Source organism: Mya arenaria, chromosome 17 (assembly GCF_026914265.1).
Source record: "Mya arenaria isolate MELC-2E11 chromosome 17, ASM2691426v1".
Taxonomy (NCBI): domain Eukaryota; kingdom Metazoa; phylum Mollusca; class Bivalvia; order Myida; family Myidae; genus Mya; species Mya arenaria.
In genome coordinates this window covers 25,239,243-25,264,102 of record NC_069138.1, presented here as the reverse complement: position 1 = coordinate 25,264,102, position 24,860 = coordinate 25,239,243, and the positions used below count along the sequence as shown (strand labels likewise).

Here is a 24,860-nt window from a genome sequence, read left to right as displayed (position 1 = left end):
TAGCAAATTATTTATATTGACAAACGATATTCAGATATAAATGTCCAACTGACTTGACAAAGTACAGTCGACACACCGAAAGAGTTAACTGTGAATGTCGAGCAGGCACGTCATTCGACATTTCGGCTCCTCCAACGAAAATCGGCATTTAATTTGTTCAGAAATCGCTCGGTCTGAAATTTGAGCTTTCTCGACAAACGACAATTGACAATCGATTTTCTTGAGAAATGGTTCAGTTTGAATGGCGAATTAGCACGACAAACGAGCTGCGATATTGAGTAAATAATAATTTTGAGTGTCGTTTTCTTCACAATTTATTCTGACTTGGCTTAGTCAATAACATAGGCAGTTGGTAAAGATGTATTATATACTAGTATGCTTTAAGGGCATTTGCAAGATTTAACGAAACTTGTACCATTGTACATATGTTATCTGTAAAAGGGACATTGTAAAAACATTAATGATTTTGCTACGTTATATTTGTAAGGCAAAGTTGATAATTTGTAGCTTATCAAAGTGATATCATGGATGTCTCCTAACAAATTTCGAAATAAAACAAAATGAATGAAATGTATATGGTTCGGGTTTATACTACCCTATAAATCGTTATCATTGTAAAGTATAATTTATAATAGTTTACGATACATTGATGACAGATAAAACACGACTCCAAGACGCGTACATGTTATTGAAAGCGATGTCATAAATGTATTTAAAGAAATTTCGAAATATAACAATAATAAATTAAATGTATTTGGCTCGGATTTTTACTGCCATATAAGTCGTAATCATTGTAAAGTATCATTTAGTATATTTTACGATACCTTGTTGACAGATAAAACACGACTCCCAGACGCGTACATAGGGTTGAAAGCGCGATATAACTGTATCTCTCCCTTGTGCCCTGTCACCACATATAGACTAGGATTTACAATTAGTTTGTTTTTAACTCCAGACAAGATCTTATCTGTGATAAGAGTCTACAATTACGGAATAAATTACTGCTTATTTGACAATGGCAAGTTTGTTATCCAACTTTATTGCACCTCTATATATTCGAGATATTTCATGCAATAAGTATGGCTTTGATCACTAGCTTCTTTCAGTACCCTCATGCTATGTCACTTAAACGTTTTTATACGAAATACCAGGACGTGTTTATTCATGTACATGTATACTTTAATAACATTCAAAATTCAAGTGATTATGTCTGAACGTCATTTCATATTCTAGGGTCGTCATGAAAACTGTTGTGTAATGTCTTGTAACATTATTTTAATCATTTTTTTATGACAAGTGTTGGTGTCGATGAAAAGTATAACCAAGAATCAATGTTTGAGCAAGTTGTTGATAGAGAATCGAACTTTATGCGTAGCATGGCCAACAAATAGGGGCCATATTGTATAAAGTCGTCGACACACTTTCATGGAAACCGCCTTACTTAAACTTTTCTTGTCGAACCTTATACTAAACCCGGGTACTATATTAATTGGCATTACATCTCGAACAAGTTTAATAAATAGCCAGATCGCATAATTTACTCCAGAGTTAGATATTGTCACATTTTCACCAAACATATGTTAGTCGCTATGTATTATGAATATAATTTATCCAAGCTTTACCAAATAAAAGATTGCACTGCAAATAGGGGTTAATTTTAGTTTAATTTAGATTTTAACATTTTTGTCATTACAACCAGGCCCGGACAGTGTTAACATTTGTTATACAAAGTTGTTCCAAAAAGCATAACATATATAACATTATAACATATTGGTAAAAAATCTATCAATTTTTAAATAAATAAGAACCTATCGCTTAACATGATTCAATAAATACCTCATAAACTTGGAATATCCTAGGATTTCAATAAACTATTGCATTGCTGTGGTTGAGGTAGCTTTAATGCTTTTTACATTTACGTACACTTGTTCATGGTAATTGAAATATAAATAATATAAGCCGTGACAATTATAAAAGAATAAGCTATTTTCACTTTAACATAATAGTATAAGTAGAAACTATAATGTGAAAAACATCGATTATTTGTAATGGATTAGTAAGTTTTACATTTCTTTTTTTATATTCCCCGTAGTTTGTAACATACAACCCTTATGCATTTGTATTTGACATGTAAGACAGTGACATGGGTAAAAAGGCAACAAAAAACTATAAGGGTAGATAATAGGACATGGCCGGGAATCTAGGTACTTGCGTGACGTGCACGTTTTGCCCGGCTCCGTTATAATATTAAGTATTTCCGGTACCTGACCAATACAGTAATACTATCAAATGTTTGGTGCTTTTAGCTGTTTATACGTCAGCCTATCGCCTGCTGCTTGTTGACGTGAATAGTGTTTCTTTGCTATTGGCTTTTCCATTGATGACTTTTCCCCGAACTTGTGACAAAGCGCACACTTGCATAGATGGCATTTCGTATGTTAATTAGACAAACAACCGGAAAACTTCCAAACCATACATTTGTTTTTGATTTAGTCGATATAGTTAGTTAAGGTGCTTCAAAAATGTGTACTAACTATTGCATGTCGTCTTTACAAAAATGTTTACGGGTACCTGAGTTTTCGCGGGAAATTGTCGATCGGATACACGTGTCCAAAATGTCGACCCATCCAAGCCTTAGTATATGAGATAAACAACACGTATTTGAAGAATGGCATATAAAAAACATGTGTTCAACAACACTGACTATTTAAACATGACACTGACATTATGCAACATAAATACATGGATAGGCCTCATTTTTAGAAATTGTTTGTGGAAATAGCTCTTATAATCAATGACATGGTTTAATCAAGTAATATAATAAGTGTTTATTATCCTTATCCAGTTACATTTTCATTGTTTGTTTTCTTAAACGTATCATATGTTATACAATTGATGTATATTCTCCAAATCGCATTACTGAACTTTAAAATCTAGTTTTACAGCTATATTAGCGATGAACACTTCTCAGACATTTAAGAGACGACTGTTTCTGTCGAGCTTATATTACAAGTGTAGCTTGCTGCAGCCAATTGTGTAAAACTTGGGGTAAATTATCCATGGGTTATCTTTAGGCTAGTTTTTATATTGAAATGGTTTGATTGGTTATTTTTGTTTATAAATATTAACCAATCAATAAACATTTTGGCTAACTTTAAGCAAACCAAAAAGTTAACCAGTTATACAAATGACTGCTGCTGTACAACAATTCTTGTTATGCTTTAGTTCATTATGCCCTGAAAGAGCCTTCACCTTTGGTTAACAAGTTACTTGTGTCAATTTCTCTCAAAGCAAGTAGCTTGATTGTATAAAATATGTTGTTTATTGTTTTCAAAGTCTATTTAATTTATTTCATTTGTTTCGGTGAATTATGTAATGATTCTGTCATCTGGTTCCATAGTTCTGGTTTCATAGTTTTTCAATAAATGTAATAAACTCAAAAAAAGTGTTGTCTAATTAAGAAATGGTGAAAGGCTTGTAACATACATGAGACATGAGGAAAGCGTAGTCTTTGTAGCAGACCATTAACATAATTGATGCCATATCATAGATATTCAATAAGCATACATGTACATAACTCCCTGTGATACTTCTTATTACAAGACGGTGGTGTGGTGGGGGTATAAATCACATTCAGTGACAGCTCTAGTTTAAAAGTTTCAAATGACTGCTTATACCATTACCATACCGCAAGGCACCTAAATCTTCACATAAAGGTTGATATATATGGACCTTACCCATGTACTGTGGTATTTTGAAATAACTTGGCACAAACGTTCATCATGAGAGAAGTAGGCGTGTCTTACTATGTAGGGCGAATGTCAAGGTTGCACTTTATCATCATTAATCAATCCCCAATGCATTAAAGCTCTTACATGCCGAACTACAAGGTATTCAGACAACCGACCACATTGACCGTCTCTATTGTGATGGCAGCCATCATTTATTGGAGTAAAAGAACATAATAATCACATCAATACATGTATAGAACCAACGATTAACAACAGTGTTCTGTACCCACCACTTGCATTTACAATGTTTATTCACATTGATTGTAAAAGGAACAGATATAACCACTGAAGTCAACATCAAATTATTCAGCAGTCATTTATCCAAGAGCTCTTTGATGTGATCCCTTTTAATTTCAGCTGACTTGCATCTTGGCATGAAATCCTGGTAGTTGTTGACTTCTTCATTGAGTTCGAGACCTTCCCGAAGATACTCCTTTACATCTTCAAGGTTATAGAGGCAAAGTTGATGCAAGGCACAACAACTAAGGATCATGTTCACGATCTTGTCAATTTCGAGCAAGTCAACATATTTCAACCGCCGAAAACGTCCTTTTAATGCACCAAATGCACGCTCAATGCACGCTCAATGCACATCCGGGTTGAACTATGTATGTAATTAAACCTTCTTGATTTTTCATTAAGATTTCCATAATCTTTGAAAGGAACCACCAACCAAGAGCTTAATCCATAGGCCGAACCTCCAATAAAATGGGTATTGCCAGGAAACTTTTTGTTTTGATCAGTTTCAGTTTCCAGGAATAGCGGCGAGTTTTTCAGTACTCGGGCATCGTGCACAGAGCCAGGCCAACCACAATACACATCTGTAAAGTTCAGATTACTGTCACAAACTGCTTGCAAAATGATAGATGGAAAACCTTTTCGGTTAATGTAGCTTTCAGAATGTTCTTTGGGAGTGCGGATAGGAATATGACTGCTGTCGATGGCACCTATTACACCCGGAAAGCCTTTTAAACTCCTAAATCCATGCTCAATTTCAGCATTTCTAGGTTCAGAGTTTGGCCATTTTATCTCTGATGGTAGGAGGTATTTACATATCATTTCTGCAACGTATTTTACAATGACGTGAACAGTAGTCTCACAAATGCCAAACAAGTCAGCTATTGCTTGCAATGTGTGAAGAGACGAAACATATTTTACAAAAATAAGTAATTGTTTTTCTGGTCCAATTTTCATCTGCTTGTATCGATTAAGCAAAATAGGTGAAAGCTCTGCTAACAGTTGATCAAATGATGTTCTGCTCATACGAAATCGATCTTGAAATTCATCGATACTATAAAGGGGCATAACCGATTCGGCGTAATTATCAATTCTTGTCTTGTCATCACGGATTTTAGCACTTGCAGAAGCTATAACACCTAAAGAAGACACAAAGTTCTGCTTCCGTTTAGTTAAAACAGGCAACAGACCATCTCCGGTGTCATTGTTTTGCAGAAGTTCAGAAATAAAGGCTACATGCAGTAGCTCCGCCATGTTGTTGAAACTGTACACAAAACCATGCATTTGTTACTTCAAGCAAAACTATCGAAACCGGTTTCGAAACTGCTAAAACCATTGGAACCAAAACCGAAACTGGTTTCGTATCAACAAAAACGCCCTTAGTCATTTAGATTTTACATACTATGTTCGGATAACGTGTATTGAAGAAAACGGGGACCAAATGATGCAGTCATGTCATTTAAAATTCTTCACAAATAAGCAATATACTTAATAAAGGTCGATATGCGATTTCTTTTTCATTGTGAACTCCAATCCCTTCACTCAGGACATGTTTAACAGCTGATAAGTTTCGGTTTTCAAAACGGGGCGCAAGACCGATATAAGCTGCACTCCCAAGTACGCCCCTCCAATGTAAACTGCTGGATCAGTTATTCAATAACCTTGTCCTGTACAAGTCACATCGCGCAGACGGTTTTTCGAAAATGTATTACGTGTTGGAAATGGAATTCCTAAAATCACCGGAAATATAGCTGGCGAGAGATATATAAATGTCCGTTGTTATTTTTATCTCAGTCTGGGCGGATGATATAAACGAAAAAAAAACTTCAGGTCAGTAATTTACTATTATTTTTTGCTATGGCATGTGCTATATATTCTAAAACATGTAATTAAGTTTGTGTATAGCTAATAACATATTATTGGTTCGTGATAATTGAGCATTCAGAAAACAAAAACGCTTGGTCAAGTAGAAATATACTTAAGGCAACATCCATTAAATTTCACATTCCACGGTTTTTTGTCTAAAGCAATTTGAGGGACGAGCAAAATAAGAATAAAAAGCAATAGAGGGCGATTACAATGAATATATAGATGCTAAAATGGAAGCGTAAACAATTATAACTTGGACTAGTTCTATCATGTTAACTAGTGTAAGTTTTAGGAAATGTCCGAAAAATTATCACCGGCCAACCAAACATTGGAAAGAGAAACGTATTTCTTAAATAAAATTCAGCTAATCGTTGGTAGAGATGATGATGATGATGATGATGATGATGATGATGATGATGATGATGATGATGATGATGGTGATGATGGTGATGATGATGGTGATGATGATGATGATGATGATGATGATGATGATGATGATGATGATGATGGTGATGATGGTGATGATGGTGATGGTCTTTTTTTAATTCGATTTTTGTTAAGATATAAAACACACTCACAAAACATGTAGGAAAATAACATTTAGTACAGTATGAATGTTAAAGGAATTGTGAAACATGTTGCTGTGTATTATTTTATTAAGTGTTAGATAAGTTGACTTAAAATGGTACATAAACTCGTACACACATGAATAAGTGTCTTAGGTTTTACTTGTTAAATGATGAATATGGTAAAATAAAGTATTGTAAAATTTATATTAATTGTGTATAAAATGAAACTAAATACCTAAACTTTCTGTTGTTTTTTATATAGATATTGGATTTTATTGCGCATTGATGTATGAAGAAATACGATTTTCTTTCGTAAAACCTTTTGCCTTAAATGATTGCTAACCGCATAGTATGCTGTCTGTCTTAATTATATTGCTTCCATACGTTTGTGTTATTTCATTGTCTTCCGACAGACAGGTTAAACACCACAATTTTAATAACATCATATGAAATTCGAGTGTCCCTAGGCTTCGAAATGAAAACGTTTATCCTATTACACAATTATTCATTAATATAAACCCTTAAACGAGCTATATCATATGTAATGAATGCTTCGCAAGCAAATTTAATTTGGTTCAAAGACAAATCTTAGGTTTATTTAGTTTATAACTATTACGAACGCAATGTCTGCGTTTAAAATTTAAAATAAGCCTATTAGAAGAATGTAGTTGAAACTATTACAAAAATAAAATAACAAATTATATAAAAACAGTTTCTTTCAACTGGTACTGCATCAGTGCATAGTTGGCATACACCGTTTTCAAAGTTTCAAGTTACAAGTCCGTTGTATAAATTAACTATTTCTTATTGTGCGTTTCAAATACTTTTGAAAGGAGGTTTTTCTCAAGTACTTCTATTCGATTTAAAATCTAAAGAAATTTGCACATTTGGATTACGCAACTGATATTAACTATATTGTATCAGTAAACGAAAAGAACAGAGTTCGAAATGGCTTGAAAATTAAAATTGAAGAAAATTTAATTACTGACTGATAAAAAGAAAATAAGAATGATAAGTTTTCCATATCCTATCTATCCGGAACATTTTAGTATCTCTATGTTGGAGACATCTAGAATTTGTATTTGTACAATTTGATATAGAGGCGGGGAAAAAAACCTCAATTAATTTGTATAAGAAAGCCTTAACATAGTTTCACTTTAAACAGAAATGCAGTAATACCATTTCTAACATATAAAAGTACCAATTAGTACCATTGAATGAAAACCAGCAGCAACAACAAAATAATTTAGTTGAATTAATAGTAGATATAACGTGGATTTGTTTAGTTTTTAGCAAAAAGTTATGCCAATAGACAGTATATAGTTTACCTGAGCGGTGTCGGTTGGAACAAAAGCTTTTGTTATCATTTTACAAGATAACTAGATCTATTGAAAGTTCTCACTGCAGGGAATATTTGAATGATTTATAATCTTTTATGCATTGTCGGTGCCTTTTTAAATTATGATCAGATAAAGGACAAGAGCCACGGATTGGTCTTTGTTTGATCTTGAAAACGTATATTAAGTTTCAAAAACTGCTATGTAATTGCAGCAGCGATCAATAGCCGTTCAATGCAAACATAATAATCTTTATAAATTTGTACAAAAGGCATGCAAATACGACAGACATTTTTGTGATTGCATTTAAACAAGTCACAGAAAAATCATTACATTCCGTAAAGCTTCTCAGTCGGTTACACAGGGCGATCTTGCACTGACAGTTTTTATGAAGACAAATATGCTCATGGATGTGTTTGATGAATGAAAACTTTTTTTGAAATTATTTTACTTTGCTCTACGCAAGTAGTTTATCAAATTCATATTCATTTACCTTCAACTGGTATATCATTCACCTCGCAAAACGACTTTCGAAAAATGTTTGACGTTCAGTGAATCTTGGAACATCATAATATTGGAAGTTTGTAAACGGAATTTCAAAAATCGTTGCAATAAATCATACCACAACAATATAAATGTCTGGACTTCTTTTCCTATCTGTCTGGGCGGATGAGACAAGCAGGAAACAAAGACGGATGATACAAGCGTGAAAGATTCCGAGAGATTGCGGAGAACAGTGTGACGCTAGGTCAGTGAATTATTTTTAATTCTTTTTTGGCCCTTTTATTCGTTTGTTCAAAAAGCAATGACTTATCGCTTATATTATTTTGTTCGAGTTGTATAATATCAAAACAAGTTTATCTTTCGACAGATAAATAAAATATGAATTGTTGATATAATTTATCATGATTTTTTATTATTATTTTTGTCTTTTGTATATGGAAGTGCTAACAATTTTAACTTTATTCTCACAAGAAATTATAATACTAAGGCAGGATCTCAAATATAAGGCCAAAATATGACGATCGTTCTGGTTGACAATGTTTGTAACTTGTTGCCGAAAAAAAAGACGTAAAAAAAACAAAAAATATTACATTTTATTTCAATTCTTCCTTGTTTAACACAGAAAGGGAATCCTTTTAATGAGGGATAAGTATTCATTTGAAGAATTTCCTGATTGCTAAGTGTCATTAGTTGCGAATGTTAAACGTCTCTATAGATATACCATAACTCATATTGTGTATATAACGTCATGAATATGGCTAATAAACCGTTTTCTTTTTCATACGAAGAAGAATTATCATTTTCATTTTATTTGAACAATAAAGTTCTCGAAGATAAAAGTGATACCTCAATTAATTCCTCGGACAGTCCGTGTCCGTTGAGCGCAGTGGTGAATAGCGCACTCGCATCTCACCAGGACTCATCACGGGTTCGATTCCCGGCCTGGGCGCATGTGAATTTGGCTTGTGGTCACCCAGCCGAACAATTGGGTTTTCTCCGGGCACTCCGGTTTCCTCCACAACACAAGACCACACTCTCGCGCAACATCGTGCCAACGAGAGTGACTTAGTATAAGTTATCCTAACTTTTTTCACAATCGTTGTAAAATATATACCGTTTAAACTAAGTTCCTCGAAAATCATTGATTTTTTTCTTGTCTGAAACTACTGGGCCAAGACCATTGATATTTTAAATTTAGCATCATATAGCCACCAATTTCGTTCAAATAATGTCCCTAGATATAACGCTTCCAATGGTAAGGGGTTCATAAGTTTTTTTATACTTAAATCAGGACATTTTGAAAATCTTCTTCTCTAATGCCATCAGGCACAGACTCTTGATATTCGTTAGGAATCATCATATGATTGATCTCTGCCAAGTGTTTTCAAATTATGCCTCTTGGGTCAAAGCTGGCCTCGTAACGGGGTCACACATTTCCAACATACTTAAATAAGATTGTTTTTGAAAATCTTGTCTCAGACCTCAGATATTTGTTATGTAAGATAATATAATGGCTTCGATACTTTCGACCTACTTTCTTACTTTTTTGCAATTTTTACCATGGTTACAGTTTTGAAAACAAAAAACATCACTGTTGTGCTTAGATGACATTGATTGTGACAATTGACCTCTTTAAATTTGGACCATATGTTTGCTGTTGAAAATAAATAGCAAGCTTAGATACTTAGTGTGGAGCGTTGCCTTGTGGTCCTCTACCAGTACTGTTCCAATTATACCCCTAGTTTCCAAATTGGCTCTGCCGCAAGGATCACCTGTGTTACATAGATATATAAATGAATATTTTTAGAAACTTCTTGTCTGAATCCGAAAGGCTGCGAGTTAAGATATTTAGGTGTAACATTGTCTAGTGGACCTCTATAAAAAATCAAATTGTATCCCTGTGATAAAAATGCGTCCGTCCCGGGTGTCACCTGTTTGACATAAATGGAAATGGTAAATATTCTTTTCTGAAATCGAACGGTTTAAGAGCTTAGATATTTTTCGTGTGGCCTTGTCTACTGGTCCTCTACAAGGATTGTTCAAATTATGTATTTATGGTCAGAACTGTCCCCGCCCATGGGTTCATATGTCCGTTTACATGGAGATGCTTTGAACATAAAACCGAAAGGCATAGTACTAATATATTTGGAATGAGATATGCATGGTACTCACTTTCTTTGAATAAGTGTACATTATTAAAAGTATATGAAATTAATGTGTAGGTAAACACCTTTCAATTGTGTTAACACAATGTTTATTCGTCGAATAACATTTACACCAGGGCACCACTAACTTAATTTCAAAATAAGTTATAATGTTCCTGTGGTCTCCATCTATCACTTTTGTTTAAGCCGTGTCTATTTTTAAAACCAACTCAACCACTACGACATTGCCATAAAGCAACACACTCATTATGTCATGAAAACGAAGGTTTGAAAGAGGCCAAATATGGCACTTTTTTATAATTTGAAACCGATTTGAAAAAAATCAATCCGTCATAATTCGATTTGCTAAGATAGATTCTGTCTAACGGTGCACCTCAACAGTTCCTACTGTCGACGGTGTTCTTACACCATCAGACTACCTAGCAAATGACTGGGGAAGTTGTTTTTTGCACAAAAACTCACGTGTGAAATATCTGGGGACGTTCTTAAACATTGTCTATTTATATATTGTATTTTTAAAAGTGATTCCTATCGAAAAAAAACAAAACAAATAAACACAACAATTAACATGAAAGAAGAAAATCCTAACAATAGATGATAGGGTAGGTTGGGAAACCGTGAATACCAATGATCACACAGTTTCACACCTTTCATTTGCTTAGGTAGACTGTGTGGGATTCTTTTAGTTCAAACAATAACTGCATCATATCTTTGAAAAGTATTTGCATTAGTGACTCTTAAATTGTATACCTTCGTCTGCAGATGGAGTTGGTCTCCCTAATCATATCAGTACTTGGGGTTTACCTATTATTTCATTATTATTTGTTTTAGTCATAAGATTCCTCAAGTTAATGCATAATTTTGTAAGATATACTATTTAAATGTTTACTTTATTAGGGAATGTTGGGATAAAAATGAGGTTGTACCCACAAGCTAATTCAACCTCCAGTAAATATACATTTTACTGACCGTTCCAAGGCGGTACCTCACAATCCTTGAAAAACAACCCTAGTTTTATATGTTATATAAACAGTGTGTTGTTTGTCAAGTGTTGTTAAGACATGTTTCTGGTTTGTGATTGTTTGTTTTAGTGTTTGTTGTCATTGGCGTGGACCTTGTGCCAATAAACGGGGCTTATGTTTAAACTTTCGACTACTGAACTTGTTTCTGTACTTTTTAATATACATATATATTATTATAAGAAATAAAATCTTATGTTCAATTTTCAAGATTTTAATCATATCTTAATTGTCCTTTTTTCCGAATGCACATATTACTATATGCAGAACTCATGAGATGTTCATTTTACAGCAAAAGATGGCGTCAATTGAACCAGATCAAAGTACAATGAGCGACGAGCTAGATATTTGATTGTGCAAGCCTTGTATAGAATCCAAAAGAGATAGTAAAGCTGCGTTGTATTGCAAGGTGTTTGATAAGTACCTTTGCGAAGAATGCTACAGTAATCATCAAAAAACAGACGATGAACATGTTACACGATACTGTTGATGTTATGGAAAAGTTAAAGATTGCCATAATTTATTGCAACCCATGTAAAGAAGGAAACATTGACAAGACTGCCCAGTTGTTTTGTCCAATTTGTGACGAATACCTTTGCGACGATTGTGTTGAAACTCATAAAATGATGAAAAAGACAAAAACGCACGTTCCGATCGCGAAAGAACTAGTTGAAGAACAATCCAAACAGTCCGACGAAATATTTGTAGAATGCGAACCTTGTAAACTAGGCAATAAGCGACAAGACGCCAAGAAGTTTTGCCATGAATGTAACGAATATCTCTGCGCAAGTTGTGTCATTCTTCATCAGCGCACAAAATTGACAAAAACGCACTTGCCGATCGCGATAGAACTTGTCGAAGAGCAATCCAAACAGTCCGACGAAATATTTATAGAATGCGAACCTTGTAAACTAGGCAATAAGCGACAAGACGCCAAGAAGTTTTGCCATGAATGTAACGAATATCTCTGCGCAAGTTGTATCATTCTGCATCAACGCTCAAAATTGACAAAAACGCACTTGCCGATTGCGCTAGAACTTGTCGAAGAGCATTCAAAACTGTCCACCGAAATATTTGTAGAATGCGAACCTTGTAAACTAGGCAATGAGCGACAACGTGCCAAGATGTTTTGCCATGAATGTAACGAATATCTGTGCGCAAGTTGTATCATTCTGCATCAGCGCACAAAAATGACTAAACGGCACGCGCCAGAACGTATTGGAAATTTTCAAAAAGGGTCATCTTTTAGTAAGCACTTTTGTAATCCTTGCTCTGGTGAGAGTCAAAAGGAGGCTGTAATGTTTTGTGAAACATGCGAAGAATATCTCTGTGAGCACTGCGTAGCTTACCATAAAAAGCAAAAGGCAACAAAAGCACACATCTTAACGTCCGATTTAGGCATCGGAGATACAAATAGAGAGATCCCCTGTGAGATTTGCATGCTTAAAGAGACATTTTCTCCCTCTGAAAATTTTTGCGTCGAATGCGAGGAGCATCTTTGTAAACAATGCACAGAATTTCACCTGAAAAGAAAGAAAACCCAAAATCACCAGATATCAAAGAACGAAGAAAGAAAGCTATCCAATGCCGTAGACTGCACTGTCTGTCAAGATGTCGGCTATTTGTCAAAAGCGGTAAAATACTGTCGTGATTGTATTGAATATTTGTGCGAAAAATGCATGGTGAGGCACCAGATAAATGAGTTAATGAAAATCCACAGTTTGCTTGCCATGGAGGAAATGAAAGAAACGGCTTGTGAGACTTGTGAAAAAAGTGATGCTGTGGCTTATTGCATGAAATGCGATGAAATGCTTTGCTGGAAATGTAGAAAGATGCATAATAAAACGATGAAATACAATGACCATGAGCTGGCTCCAGTATCGAAGACTATTGCGATGAAACCAGTTTGTATTGTGAACCATGTCAAGAGAGGGACATTCAGGAAGTAGCCTGCGCATTCTGCCTAGATTGCGACCGTGAACTTCTTTGCTCAAAATGCGCGAAGAAACACAGAGCGAGAAAGAAAACACGGAGCCATTATGTGGTTATGGACATTGCGAAATTTCAAGAAGAAGAAAAGAAAGATGATGCACAAAGGTATTGTTTAATGCACACTGTTTTTCTTTATATGGCTGCTGTTTGTAGTTTTTCTAAATATACTGTCGACATAGAAAAGGCATATTTAAACATTTGATAACTGCTCATTTACCATACTTTAGTAAGTATTCATACATTCAATGCATTTTCAGCCACAACGACGAGTCCAAAAGTATTCATCGTCGAGTACAAGCGTTGCCGAAAGAAAACGATGAAGTAATGTATCTCATTGACACGATTTTTTTGCGATTTGTTTATAATTATTTATTTTTTTCATTCTATACGAAGTTTAATTTTGTGCAATTACTTTTCCAACAACTGTTATAGGTTTATTTTCTTGTTACTTACTAAATCTAGCTTTTGATTCAGTTTACCCGGCCGGGAAAGCCTGTATCAATTGAGGCAGGGTCTGATTTCATCGTTTTATCGTGGGATCCGCCAGCGAACTTTCAGGATGGAAATTACTACCAAGTTTCAATGAAAGATGTCGAACAAAACAGCAAATGGAAGTTTTATTACAAAGAGTTCACTACCGCAAGTGGTAAAATAGAAGATATTAAGTCCAACACGACGTTTGTATTTAGGGTCCGAGAAGTCCACGAGCATGGGGAAGGATTATACAGTCCAGAAAGCGACGTGATCATTACATTACCATCCCCAGCATCACGACTAGTTAATTTCTCTTCTATAGTGCATGGTAGAAACCCTACAACATATGCTTTACCGGTAACTGAAAACAGAATTGCACGAAATGAGACTGCAAAATCGAGAATATGTTTTCTAGGTTAGTCAATTGATATATGAAGACATTTGTTTATTTCAGTGTAAGATCGTATTTTATTTCACGAGTGTCATAGAAAAACATATTTTCACGAGTGGCGAAGCTACGAGTAAAAATATAGTTTTTCTATGATCACGAGTTAATTTGTTTGGTATGAAAGCAACTGTTAGAACAATCACCTTCCAAGGTAAAAAAAAAGTGCGAAAAACGGGATTACATGTTTTCGTATAAACGTCAAGTTAATTGTTTATTTCCAAATAAATCTTCATAAACGTTTTAAATTTCAAATTCCTTTTGTTCTGGTTCAAGGTAAAGTGTTTTATTTTGATCAAAGGGAGGTTACTACAATTGATTTAAAAAATAGTTCTAAAAGTTGATATTTTCATTCCTTTCCCTGTTCCTTTTGATATTTGAATTTGCATGTCATAAAAGTCCTCATTGAAATACATAATATATGATTGTGAAGCGTGGCAACGAGAAAATTAAAATGATGTTTTACACAAAGAGAAACGTAAATCTCCCTGAAAATACTTATCACATTAACTCACCTTTCCCCATAGGCGCCGCCATTTAATGTATATTTCGTTACTATATAGGATCACCGCCAGTTGTTGTGCCAAAGGAGAAAACAATAATGCTTATTGGAGCAACAGGATCTGGAAAAAGCACGCTGGTTGACGGGATTGTGAACTATATTCTTGGCGTTAATTGGGATGACCCTTTTCGATACACAATTATTGACTTGGAAGACGAAGAAAAACAGAGGAAAACTAACCAGGTAAGTGATTTGGAATTGGAATTTCAAATACTAATTTTATAGTTATCTTTTATGTTTTCAAAACATTCGAGGGTACATTTATTCATTAAAACAGCCATTAGAATATATATCTAGGTCTAAACATTTCATAAACAAATATGAGTGAAAATGACGTTTACCAATTTGGAACATCTTAAGTTATGATACAATCATACTGCCAACAATATCTTTCCACTTATTTTTGTTCCATATTAAACAGGCACTTTCGCAAACAGAATGGATAACTCGGTATACCATTTTCGCGGAGAAGGGTAGCAGGGTGTCCTACTGCTTGAATATAATTGATACCCCAGGGTTTGGCGATACAAAAGGGCTTCAAAGAGATGAGGAGATAGTTGAGCAAATCCGACAACTCCTTTCTGCAAAGAAACCAAAGGGGGTCTGTGATATCGATGCGATTTGCTTTTTGATAAAGGCGCCTGATGCTCGCTTAACGGCTGTCCAAGGATACATCTTTCATTTGATTATGTCGCTTTTCGGAAAAGATATTGAAGGCAACATTTGCTCGCTGATAACTTTTGCTGACAGCATTGATCCCCCAGTTCTCGCAGCGTTGAAAGAATCCAACCTTCCGTTTGGAGAGTATTTTACATTTAATAACTCTGGCCTGTTTGCACGTAATGTAGGCCACACAAGCTTGGCACCAATGTTTTGGGATATGGGGATCAAAAGCTTTCAGCACTTCTTTTCTCATCTTGAGCAAGGGAAACCAAAAAGTCTTCAGTTAACAAGAGATGTCCTCGACGAAAGATTCAGACTTGAACAAACCGTGAAGAATCTGAAACAACAGCTTGATGCTGGCCTTCTGAAAGTAAACCAAATGAAACAAGAAATCTTTATCATCGACAGAAACAAGTCAACAATAAAAGACAATGCGAATTTCACATATGAAGTGGTGAGACTCAACAAAAGAGAAGAGAACTTCCCGTTGGTCAACACGTTACCAATTGCACCTATTGTCATTTCACTTGCCACGAAAAGTGTGATATTCCAGATGACGGCAGAAAGATAATTTGCATAGCTATGGACTGTAATGGTCTGTGCACTGTTTGTCCAAACAAATGCAAATGGGATAGGCATGCTAACACACCTTATATATTTGACTATGTCACTGTCAAAGTAAAGAAAACCTACTCTGACATGCAAAAGAAATATCAAGAAGCTGCAGAACAGTTGTTGACTCAAGAGCAGGTTATCGAGAAAATGGTCGAAGAGCTCGATGACATGATTGATGACATTGAATTTGTTATGAACACAGTGAATGAGTGCAATGAAAGATTGAGCGCAATTGCCTTGAGACCGAATCCTTGGTCTATGACTGAACACATTGACTTGATGATTGAAAACGAAAAGCGTCTGAAAAAGGACGGATTCCTTGAAAGAATCCACACATTAAACGCATTCAGAAAGAAAGCACTGATTATGTCGGATACCACGAGGTTTACGAAAGAGGCACAGACAGCCATGCGCAATGTAGGGGTTAAGAAGAAACGCGATACCCAGGGGGTCCTGAACAGAATCGGTACCTGGTTCAAAAATATGTCGCAGTAGGTAAGTATTCAAAGTCTATGAAAGTAACATATCAAATTTGTATATACCTAAATCAGCAAATAAATTAACGATCATATTGCATTTTTTGAAACTGTGTACTCAATTTGTACAGCCTTAAATGTGTTTTTACATTGATGTTGTTTTTGACTCGGGATTCACTTGGTGTATATGGAAGGAGTAAAACAACAATCGTTTATTGCTCCAAAACCTTCAAATGCTGTGTTTAGTAGTGAATCGGCAAAAGGCAATCGGCTTGGATCGATTATCCGATTAATCGACTGTAATCGGACAGTGTCACAAAAGCATCATTTTCTGATGTATATACCAATTAGGACCTTAGTTTTCATGTGTAAATTATTTCTAATGCTTTAGTCGGAAAACGGGTATTATTTCTGGCATATTGAATTCTAAACATAATGAAAAAAAATAATTCAAAGGTTTATGAAGTAAGGGAACAGTTCATGCTGAGGTTTACTTCAGTTGACAAATAAAATAATATTATGAAAATATTATATGATAAAATTATAATTTTATTTATAAAATAATACATGGTTGACCATGGCTCTTGGTTGATCATTGCCCCAGTGCGAAGAATAATTGCCCGAGAGTAATTATTTTTCACTTGGGCAATTTTCAACCATGAATGATACATATGTTTTGTCATTTGGACAAATTCGTTAATGACTTGAACCGGTTTTGAAAATTAAATTGAAAATATGAGACATAATAAATTGGTTTTAGATGGCATTAACTATTAAAAATAACGAGAAATTGGAAAAATAAAATAAGAAAGTTTTCGTATTTACGGAGTTGGGCGGCAAACATTTCCATTCTTCAAATATTTCTTGATTTTACATCGATTGATCTTGACGTTCATTTCAATATGTGAGCACAGCTAGGGTCATTCAAGCCTAGTTTAATAAGACTTTGGGCTTGAATGACCCTAACCATTTCGCTGTAATAATTTGCACTTTTCCAGCACTTGGACGACCAATTACTTGGGTAATCAAACATTTTGAGATAGATGTCCCCCCTGACTGTCTGCCATCTTAAAGCGATTTGAACGCAAAGAAAAACTAAATGAAAGTACTGTTAAAACTCAAAATAGCGGCTACTTCTCTTAGGCCACACCAAATTGATATTTCGTTCCGCGGATTTACCGCTCCTATTTTTTTGAAAATGTAAAAAAAAAATATTTTTTTTTTTTTGTGCGCCCGCACCTCCATTTTGATCGCCAAGCAGATTTTTTTCAAGTAATAATTTATTAAAAGACTAAAAATAATCAAGTATAGATTTTTTACGCTAGTTTCCTTGTTTTCGTAAAGGGAAGTTACCGATGCGTAGAGTTTTTTTATACTGTATATCGATCGGTTTAGCATGGGTTCAATAAATGCAATCAAAATGGCGGCGGCTTCCGGTATAAACAATGTGGCTCGAAGTTTGGAAATTAAATCTTATTTTTGACAATAAATATGTTTTGAGCATGCTTGAAGTCATTGTTGATCGTCTCATACACTAAAGGATCATTATTTAAAGCAATCATTACGCAATAAAGCATGTGTATCTGTGACTGGTAGCGATTATATTGCGTAATTAGTGACTTGATTTGAATGGAAATCGGAATGATCAACTTAGTACTATTTTATTCAAGTCATAATACAAGGGAGCAACATTTTACCTCGTTACGACGATGCTGAAGATGTCACAGGTCAACTTAACGGGAGCATGAGTCATTGTTTGGTCCAAATTGATGTATCAAGCTCATTTTTGATCAAATTCTGACAAAGCAACAGTTTTGAACAAATATCTTTTCACAAATAGCGATATAAACACTGGTCTGGATATACCTCAATATAAGTAAGCCTAAGTTAATCACCTTATATTTTGTTTTTATTTGCAACATAATCCGGGATTGTAATGCACTTGTCAATTGTAACCACTGCCCCGCCACCCCTTACCCTTGTTCCCGGGGTATACCGGGTACAGCAGAGGCAATGGGCTGTGTTTTTACCTTTCAGGTGGCCCCGCAGTGCCTAGTGAATGTGGTTTTGTCTTCATATTGAAAATAGTCGGGAATGGGCCTCACATCAAGTGATCATGTTTTACAAATCCAAAATCAATCCTAAGTTATGTCTAAATACAGTTGCATATTATGTTTAACTGATTCAGGTAGATTTATATAAGTCGTTTCAAACTTTTTACTAAAAGCAGGGTTATTTATTATTATGAATGATCGTCCTATTAAAGAACGTTTTAATTATATAAGAAATTAGATTTATCCATATAATGTTTGTACTAAACACGGATGAATAAGTAGTATGTATTCCGACATTTTCCCAATGTCCATTAGAGTGCAGTTCAAGATGGCATTAAAATGGGTTTAAGGGCAATTATTTGTACAATCTTTCTCATTTATATTGAATATAAGGAAAAATATATTTTTCGCTCTTCGCTCGCTTCGGTTTTTATGAAAACTGACAATTTTTTATTTTTTTTTTCGCTCGCTCGCTCCAATTTTTATAGGCAAAAATCCGAGGAACTAAACATTAATTTGGTGTGGCCTTAGCTCTAAGTTAATGCGCAATATAAAGAAATTTACTAGATTCAAGCAAACTTTGTTTTCCCGATTATTCGATTATGGAACGATGAGGTCGCCGATCGGCGAGTTACGAATGTCTACCGATATACTCGATTATCGGCGATCATTGGCCCATCACTAATGTTTTGCTAGTGCGCTGCATACCCGTTATTGGCCTTTAATAAAAGTAGTTTTAATATGCGTTTTACATCCATTTCAGATCTGGGTCCAGTCCAAGACAACATTAAATAAGTGGTGATAAGGTTATCAGTGGGAAAGGGAAGTAGAAAAAACATTATTGTTGATAGATTACTTAGTAGAACGTCAGCAAAGAAAAACAGAGATAACGTGATTGTGGATAATGTACTTCGTCTCAAACTATAATTATTTTTTTTCATGCGATAAAAGTATATATGCGATTTTAATTGTATGTTTTCAAAACAATGAACAAAAAGGCCTGTTTTGCTGTGATTTTTTGTATTGTTATTAAAACATTTAAAACATGTCTGCTTTATTAAATCTTGTCTCAGTTATAAATTATTCTTGCTTAATTGTTTTAAAGTGATTTTTTTATATTAAATACTTCAGTTTAGTACACTAATTGGAATTAATTAAATAAGGACATTGGAATGAGTTAATCAAGGATATATTTTCAACTAAGTATTCAAGCTTATATTTGAGCTGCCATCAGATAATTGGAATTACACTTTAAACACAGCCCTTCATTATTATAGACTTTTCAAAAAATGCTATGAAAAACTTATATATTGTTTCAGTTGATGTTTTTAATATACGAATACATTTAGAATCAATTTTGAAAGTAAAACGAAATGACATGCAACTTTTATATTGAGTGTTTTCATTTGCAGAGTTTCTGGGGGAAACTTATATTTATCATAGACTATAGTTATGGCTTACTGACCATGAATCTTTTCATTTTTATCTTGGTCTATACATCATAATTATATAACCAGATCATTACCATAAAGCATAATCATATAACTGGATGCTTTTATGAATTGCTGTTATTTCGTTAGTTATTCAAATCCATAATTTGTGTATAAGGTTTAAGTTACATAGCCTATTGTATGGTTCACATACTGTAAAACTAGCGTCTTTCTGAAAGCTATTCAGAAAGATTAAATGAAAATTGGCGGAGCTACTGACACCATAACAATGTTTTTGAAATTCAGAAAATTTAGAGATAAGTGAAAAAAAATCCACGAAATGTCAGAAGTAGGAACATCCGAAGAACTATTTTTTTCAATGGAAAATGCAAAAACTTATTGACAATTATCAAATCTTTTTAAAGTCTCAAACATTTGGTCATCTTTTTGAATGTTCATATGTACCAAATGTTGGCTGGATTTACTTTATGTGATACCCTATCAAACAAATATTTAAAAACTTTGCACTTAACCCAAAACAGTTTTTGCCGGATCAGATATGATCCATTAAAACCAATTTAGTTACTTCTTGAATGGATTTTTTTTAAACCCATGGTTTTACAATATGTAAAAACACAATAATGATAACCAGTTTTTGTGTGAATGACTGCGCGTTTCGCACGCAATTCGGTATTTGCTTAGTTATAAAACCGCATAATCATCATTGTTTTGCATGAATGAGTTGTGTTAGAAATTTAAATTCCGTATATGCTAAGCTATATAACCTTTTTATAACCCGCTGTTTGAATGAATTAACTAATGTAAGTTTTGTACGCAAGCTGCTAGTTTTGATAGTAATTAGAATTCCATATCTTACTCGTTTTTGTCTTCTTAGCGTTTTTGGACGAATTACACTCTTCAATCTAATAATATGTCGTTGTAATACGCAAGCTGCTAGTTTTGATATTGATTCGAATTCCATATATTACTCGTATTTGTTTTCTTTGCGTTTTTGGATGAATTTCACTCTTTATTCGAATAATATGTCTTTGGAATTATTAAAGAATAGCATTTAAGTAGTTGCCGAAGTTAACTTCAAATTTCTTTGCAACATCGGTATATGTTAGGTATAATATATGTTTATAGTTGAGTCAAACGTTGCTATTATATTATTGAAGAAAAACGGTGTTGTATACACTATATATCATATCTCATGCTTAAGAATACTGTTTTCAAAATTGTTTCTTATACTTCTGATTGAAAAACAATATAACAAACAACAACAACGAACATTTCTAAGAAAACTGTTGATAAACAATATGGTGAATGTATATAAATTTGCATTAAAACCTTCAAAGAACGTTTAGCTATGTTGACATCATTGTTTGATGTCGGAGAACTGATATGACATGAGATTATATAATGAAAACACATTTGGACAAAGTCGTGTAGGGAAGTCGGCAGCCTATGTTGAAATAAACATTTGCAGTGATGGCTAAAAAACATTCAGCTATGTCGTCATTTAATCTTTCAGATATTTTGATGAACTTGATATTGTTTCTCTGTAACATGAACAAATGTATGTTTTTGTTAGCTTAAGTCCTTTTCTTTGGCGTTTTGTCTTTTTGTTAGAAGTTTGAATGCGCTTAGAATGTTTGTTTAAATAAAAGAAAAAAACATTTCGTTGTTGTTTCTATTTTATGCGATATGAAAAACATCATTTATAAAGGATAATAGTTGTAAATTTTAAATGCTTTGCATCTATCAAAGGTTTAGAACGATAGTGGTTTATTTAATTGTCGTCAACCGCCAGTCAGTTTTAACTCGCATCAGTGAATTTAAAATTGTGCATCTTAAAAATGTCTTGACATGATTATTGTCTGTGAGTAGTCGTCAAATGGCGCCTTTACATATGCAAACAGTAGGCCCGGCTATACGCGCATGCGCGATCATAGTAATTTACTTATTAAAGAAGAGTCTTCTTTAGCAATAAGTAATGATTCTTTGCAAATCAAAAAATGAACATTTTAAAAATCTAGCGCCTTTGATTGGCTGAAAATATAGGGCCAACAAAAGGTACTTTTAAGGTCCTTTTTTGAAAAGGTTTCCTAACGTAGTTTTTTGATCGGGTCAACAATAAGACAACTCAGCAGTTCTGGGTCAGGCGGCAAATTATTAAAAATACGTCATTTACATCGGGTATATTCGTGTTCATTTTAAGCTTGGAAGTTTTAACATTGCGATTGAACGTTCAGCTACAACTTAAGTTCAGTAAAACACCTTGTGTGGTTCCAGTGCCATTAAACCGGGTTTATGTTTAAACTTTTTGCTACTGAGCTTGTTTCTGTAGTTTTTCGCATAAATGTTGTCGCCACGTACCTTATCCACAGTATAGTTATATACCTATTGTGCAAGCTCAAGGTTGAAAAATAAAAAAGCTAGCGCAGGTCGAACGTGTTAAGATAAACACAAAGACATGCTCCATATTTGAATAATTTAAAATGCCATGAAAGCCAACTGAAAACAATAAAATTGCGGCGCAATAGCTTGAAAATCCAAACACTCAGAACGCAACATGTTTTGAATAAAGTTTCCTGAAATAGCATACTAGTATATGGGTTGAATTTCTTTCAATTGAGAATCTGTCCACCTAAAGAGCATTGGTTATGACAAAACGACTGTTAAAATGGAATTTCCGGCGCTTTAAGAATAAACATTATCATAATTTAATATGTTTCAATCAAACTTAAACTTAAGCTTGTATAGTTAGATACACTCGCTGGTCACTTTGTCTCCTAGGTGTTATATAAAAGACTTGTTCAAACTTTTAGCAACTGAAGACAAGCTCATTACCACATATAAGGACAATGTGTTTTCTACGTTTGGAACGAAATACTTGTTTATACTTTAGCAATTGAAGTTACGCTCATAGTCTCGTATAATGTCACGAGTGTCTTCTATGTGTGGTAGGAAGGAATTGTTCGGACTTGAGAAAGTAAAGCTACACTTGAAGTCTTGTATAAGATACACATAATCCAAATTACGTGTAGATCAAAAACTACAAAAACTATAAAGATGGTACGCCCGCCTTTTACGAGGCTTTTACCATTTTCTATGCAGCTCGCACACATCTTCGGCGCTCCCTTGTGGTTTAAGCCGTTTATGTTTTTCCATTGTTTATCACATAGTTGTCAACTTGTCCCTATATGTGGCCCTAGTCCATCAGTGCTTTCAGCACTTTGATTCATGACAGAAGCGACCCGCCAACCAACGATTACTGTGCGAGTATAAAAGCGACACGATTTTCGTTGGCAGTGAGTCTGAGTCAAGCATTTGTTTAGAGAAGAAACACGTTACGTTCGATAAAGTAATATCGTTGAGTTTAAACTTCAATAATAACAATATGAACCATTATTGTACGGCTTGATATAATAAATACTCAGTAAGCATATAACTTGTATAAATTATGCATTGATTCGTATTTTACAAAATTTCAGTTTTGATTAAGTTGATATATATATCTATAGCATTTACAGAACATACATGTATTGAAGATAACAAGGACAAATAATTATATTGAGCAAGTAGGGTGACTTGTGTGTGTTATCTCGCTTAGATTGCCATAATATTAAAATTGCCTTATACTGCATGCAAAAACATCGCGAGATTCATGGTTAATACAACAAATATATTATATAACATATTACATAATATGGTTTTTATGGAACGTGCGCACCAGCGAAGGACGTGCAGTGTTTAAAATTAAATACATAGAGGATATTTGTTTATTTCATTGTAAGATCGTATTTTATTTCACGAGTGTCATAGAAAAACATATTTTCACGAGTGGCGAAGCCACGAGTGAAAATGTAGTTTTTTTATAATCATAAATAAACAAATTTTCTGTTTCTTTTATCCTTATTTTCGGAGTTATATTTGTTTTTTTATTTATTTCTGAATTACCCCCCTTTTTTGAAAAGGGTGGGCTTTACACCGCTACCTGTGGGGCGCCCCTCATGCATAATTATAGCTGTCAACTTTTCTCTTTTCGGTTTGCTGAGAAATAGTTCTCTGCTATTCATTCCTATAGCTTAATATTCGCTCGCTTTTTATTGCAAAGCTTTATGAACAGTAAACAATGAAGTATTATTAGTGCACATATGTTCCAAAAAATAATGAAAACAATTTTTATTTTAAGATGGGCATGAATACATAACCATATTACTACGCCGCTATTTAAAGAATGAAAATTTGGAAGGTCAAATGTGTTAGCAAAACATATGTGGATACTCACTGGATTTTAACCATTCTTCTTAGTTTAAGACTGCATGTACGCGTGTTTTTATAGTAAGTTAATATTCAGTCATCTTATTGTCAGAGACCAGTCTGTTTCGCTTTAAAATGTTTGTTTTCCAGATAAAGAGTAAATGCCATGCTAGTTTGTTGACATATTTTGAGGTGTGGGTGGGGTAAAAATATCGGATCTATCTGTAAATTGTTGTGTGAATTCTCCAGGAAGCTCATTTTACGTACTACAACGGTTAACAGTTCAAAATACATTTGAACGATAATATACCATTTTATTAATGTTCGAACAGTTGTTTTTGTCTGTAATTTGTTTGGTATGAAAGCAAATGTTCGAACATTCAGCTTCAAAG

At 34.2% G+C, this 24,860-nt stretch overlaps 2 protein-coding genes and 1 pseudogene across 2 annotated transcripts; 2 read left to right on the top strand and 1 right to left on the bottom strand.

The window, feature by feature from the left end:
• Nucleotides 1-4,104: 4,104 nt before the first annotated feature.
• LOC128223305 (putative nuclease HARBI1) lies at nucleotides 4,105-5,282 on the bottom strand. The gene is made up of 2 exons (XM_052932585.1): nucleotides 4,490-5,282; nucleotides 4,105-4,232 (listed from the first exon to the last, which is right to left on the bottom strand). The coding sequence occupies exons 1-2, from the start codon at nucleotides 5,280-5,282 to the stop codon at nucleotides 4,105-4,107; spliced, it is 921 nt and encodes a 306-aa protein (XP_052788545.1).
• A 2,878-nt stretch (nucleotides 5,283-8,160) lies between these two features.
• On the top strand, nucleotides 8,161-13,440 carry LOC128224495 (uncharacterized). The gene is made up of 2 exons (XM_052934343.1): nucleotides 8,161-8,551; nucleotides 11,784-13,440. The coding sequence occupies exon 2, from the start codon at nucleotides 11,956-11,958 to the stop codon at nucleotides 13,438-13,440; it is 1,485 nt and encodes a 494-aa protein (XP_052790303.1). The 5' UTR covers nucleotides 8,161-8,551; nucleotides 11,784-11,955.
• Nucleotides 13,441-13,485: 45 nt separating this feature from the next.
• On the top strand, nucleotides 13,486-21,871 carry LOC128224493 (uncharacterized; annotated as a pseudogene).
• The last annotated feature ends 2,989 nt before the right edge of the window (nucleotides 21,872-24,860 follow it).

Coding starts and splice junctions, on each gene's coding strand:
- LOC128224495 (XM_052934343.1), top strand. CDS start 11,956: ATGAACATGTTACACGATACTGTTGATGTTATGGAAAAGTTAAAGATT.
- LOC128223305 (XM_052932585.1), bottom strand. CDS start 5,282: ATGGCGGAGCTACTGCATGTAGCCTTTATTTCTGAACTTCTGCAAAAC. Junction 4,233..4,489: donor CAATACCCATTTTATTGGAG/GTTCGGCCTATG, acceptor ATAACCTTGAAG/ATGTAAAGGAGTATCTTCGG.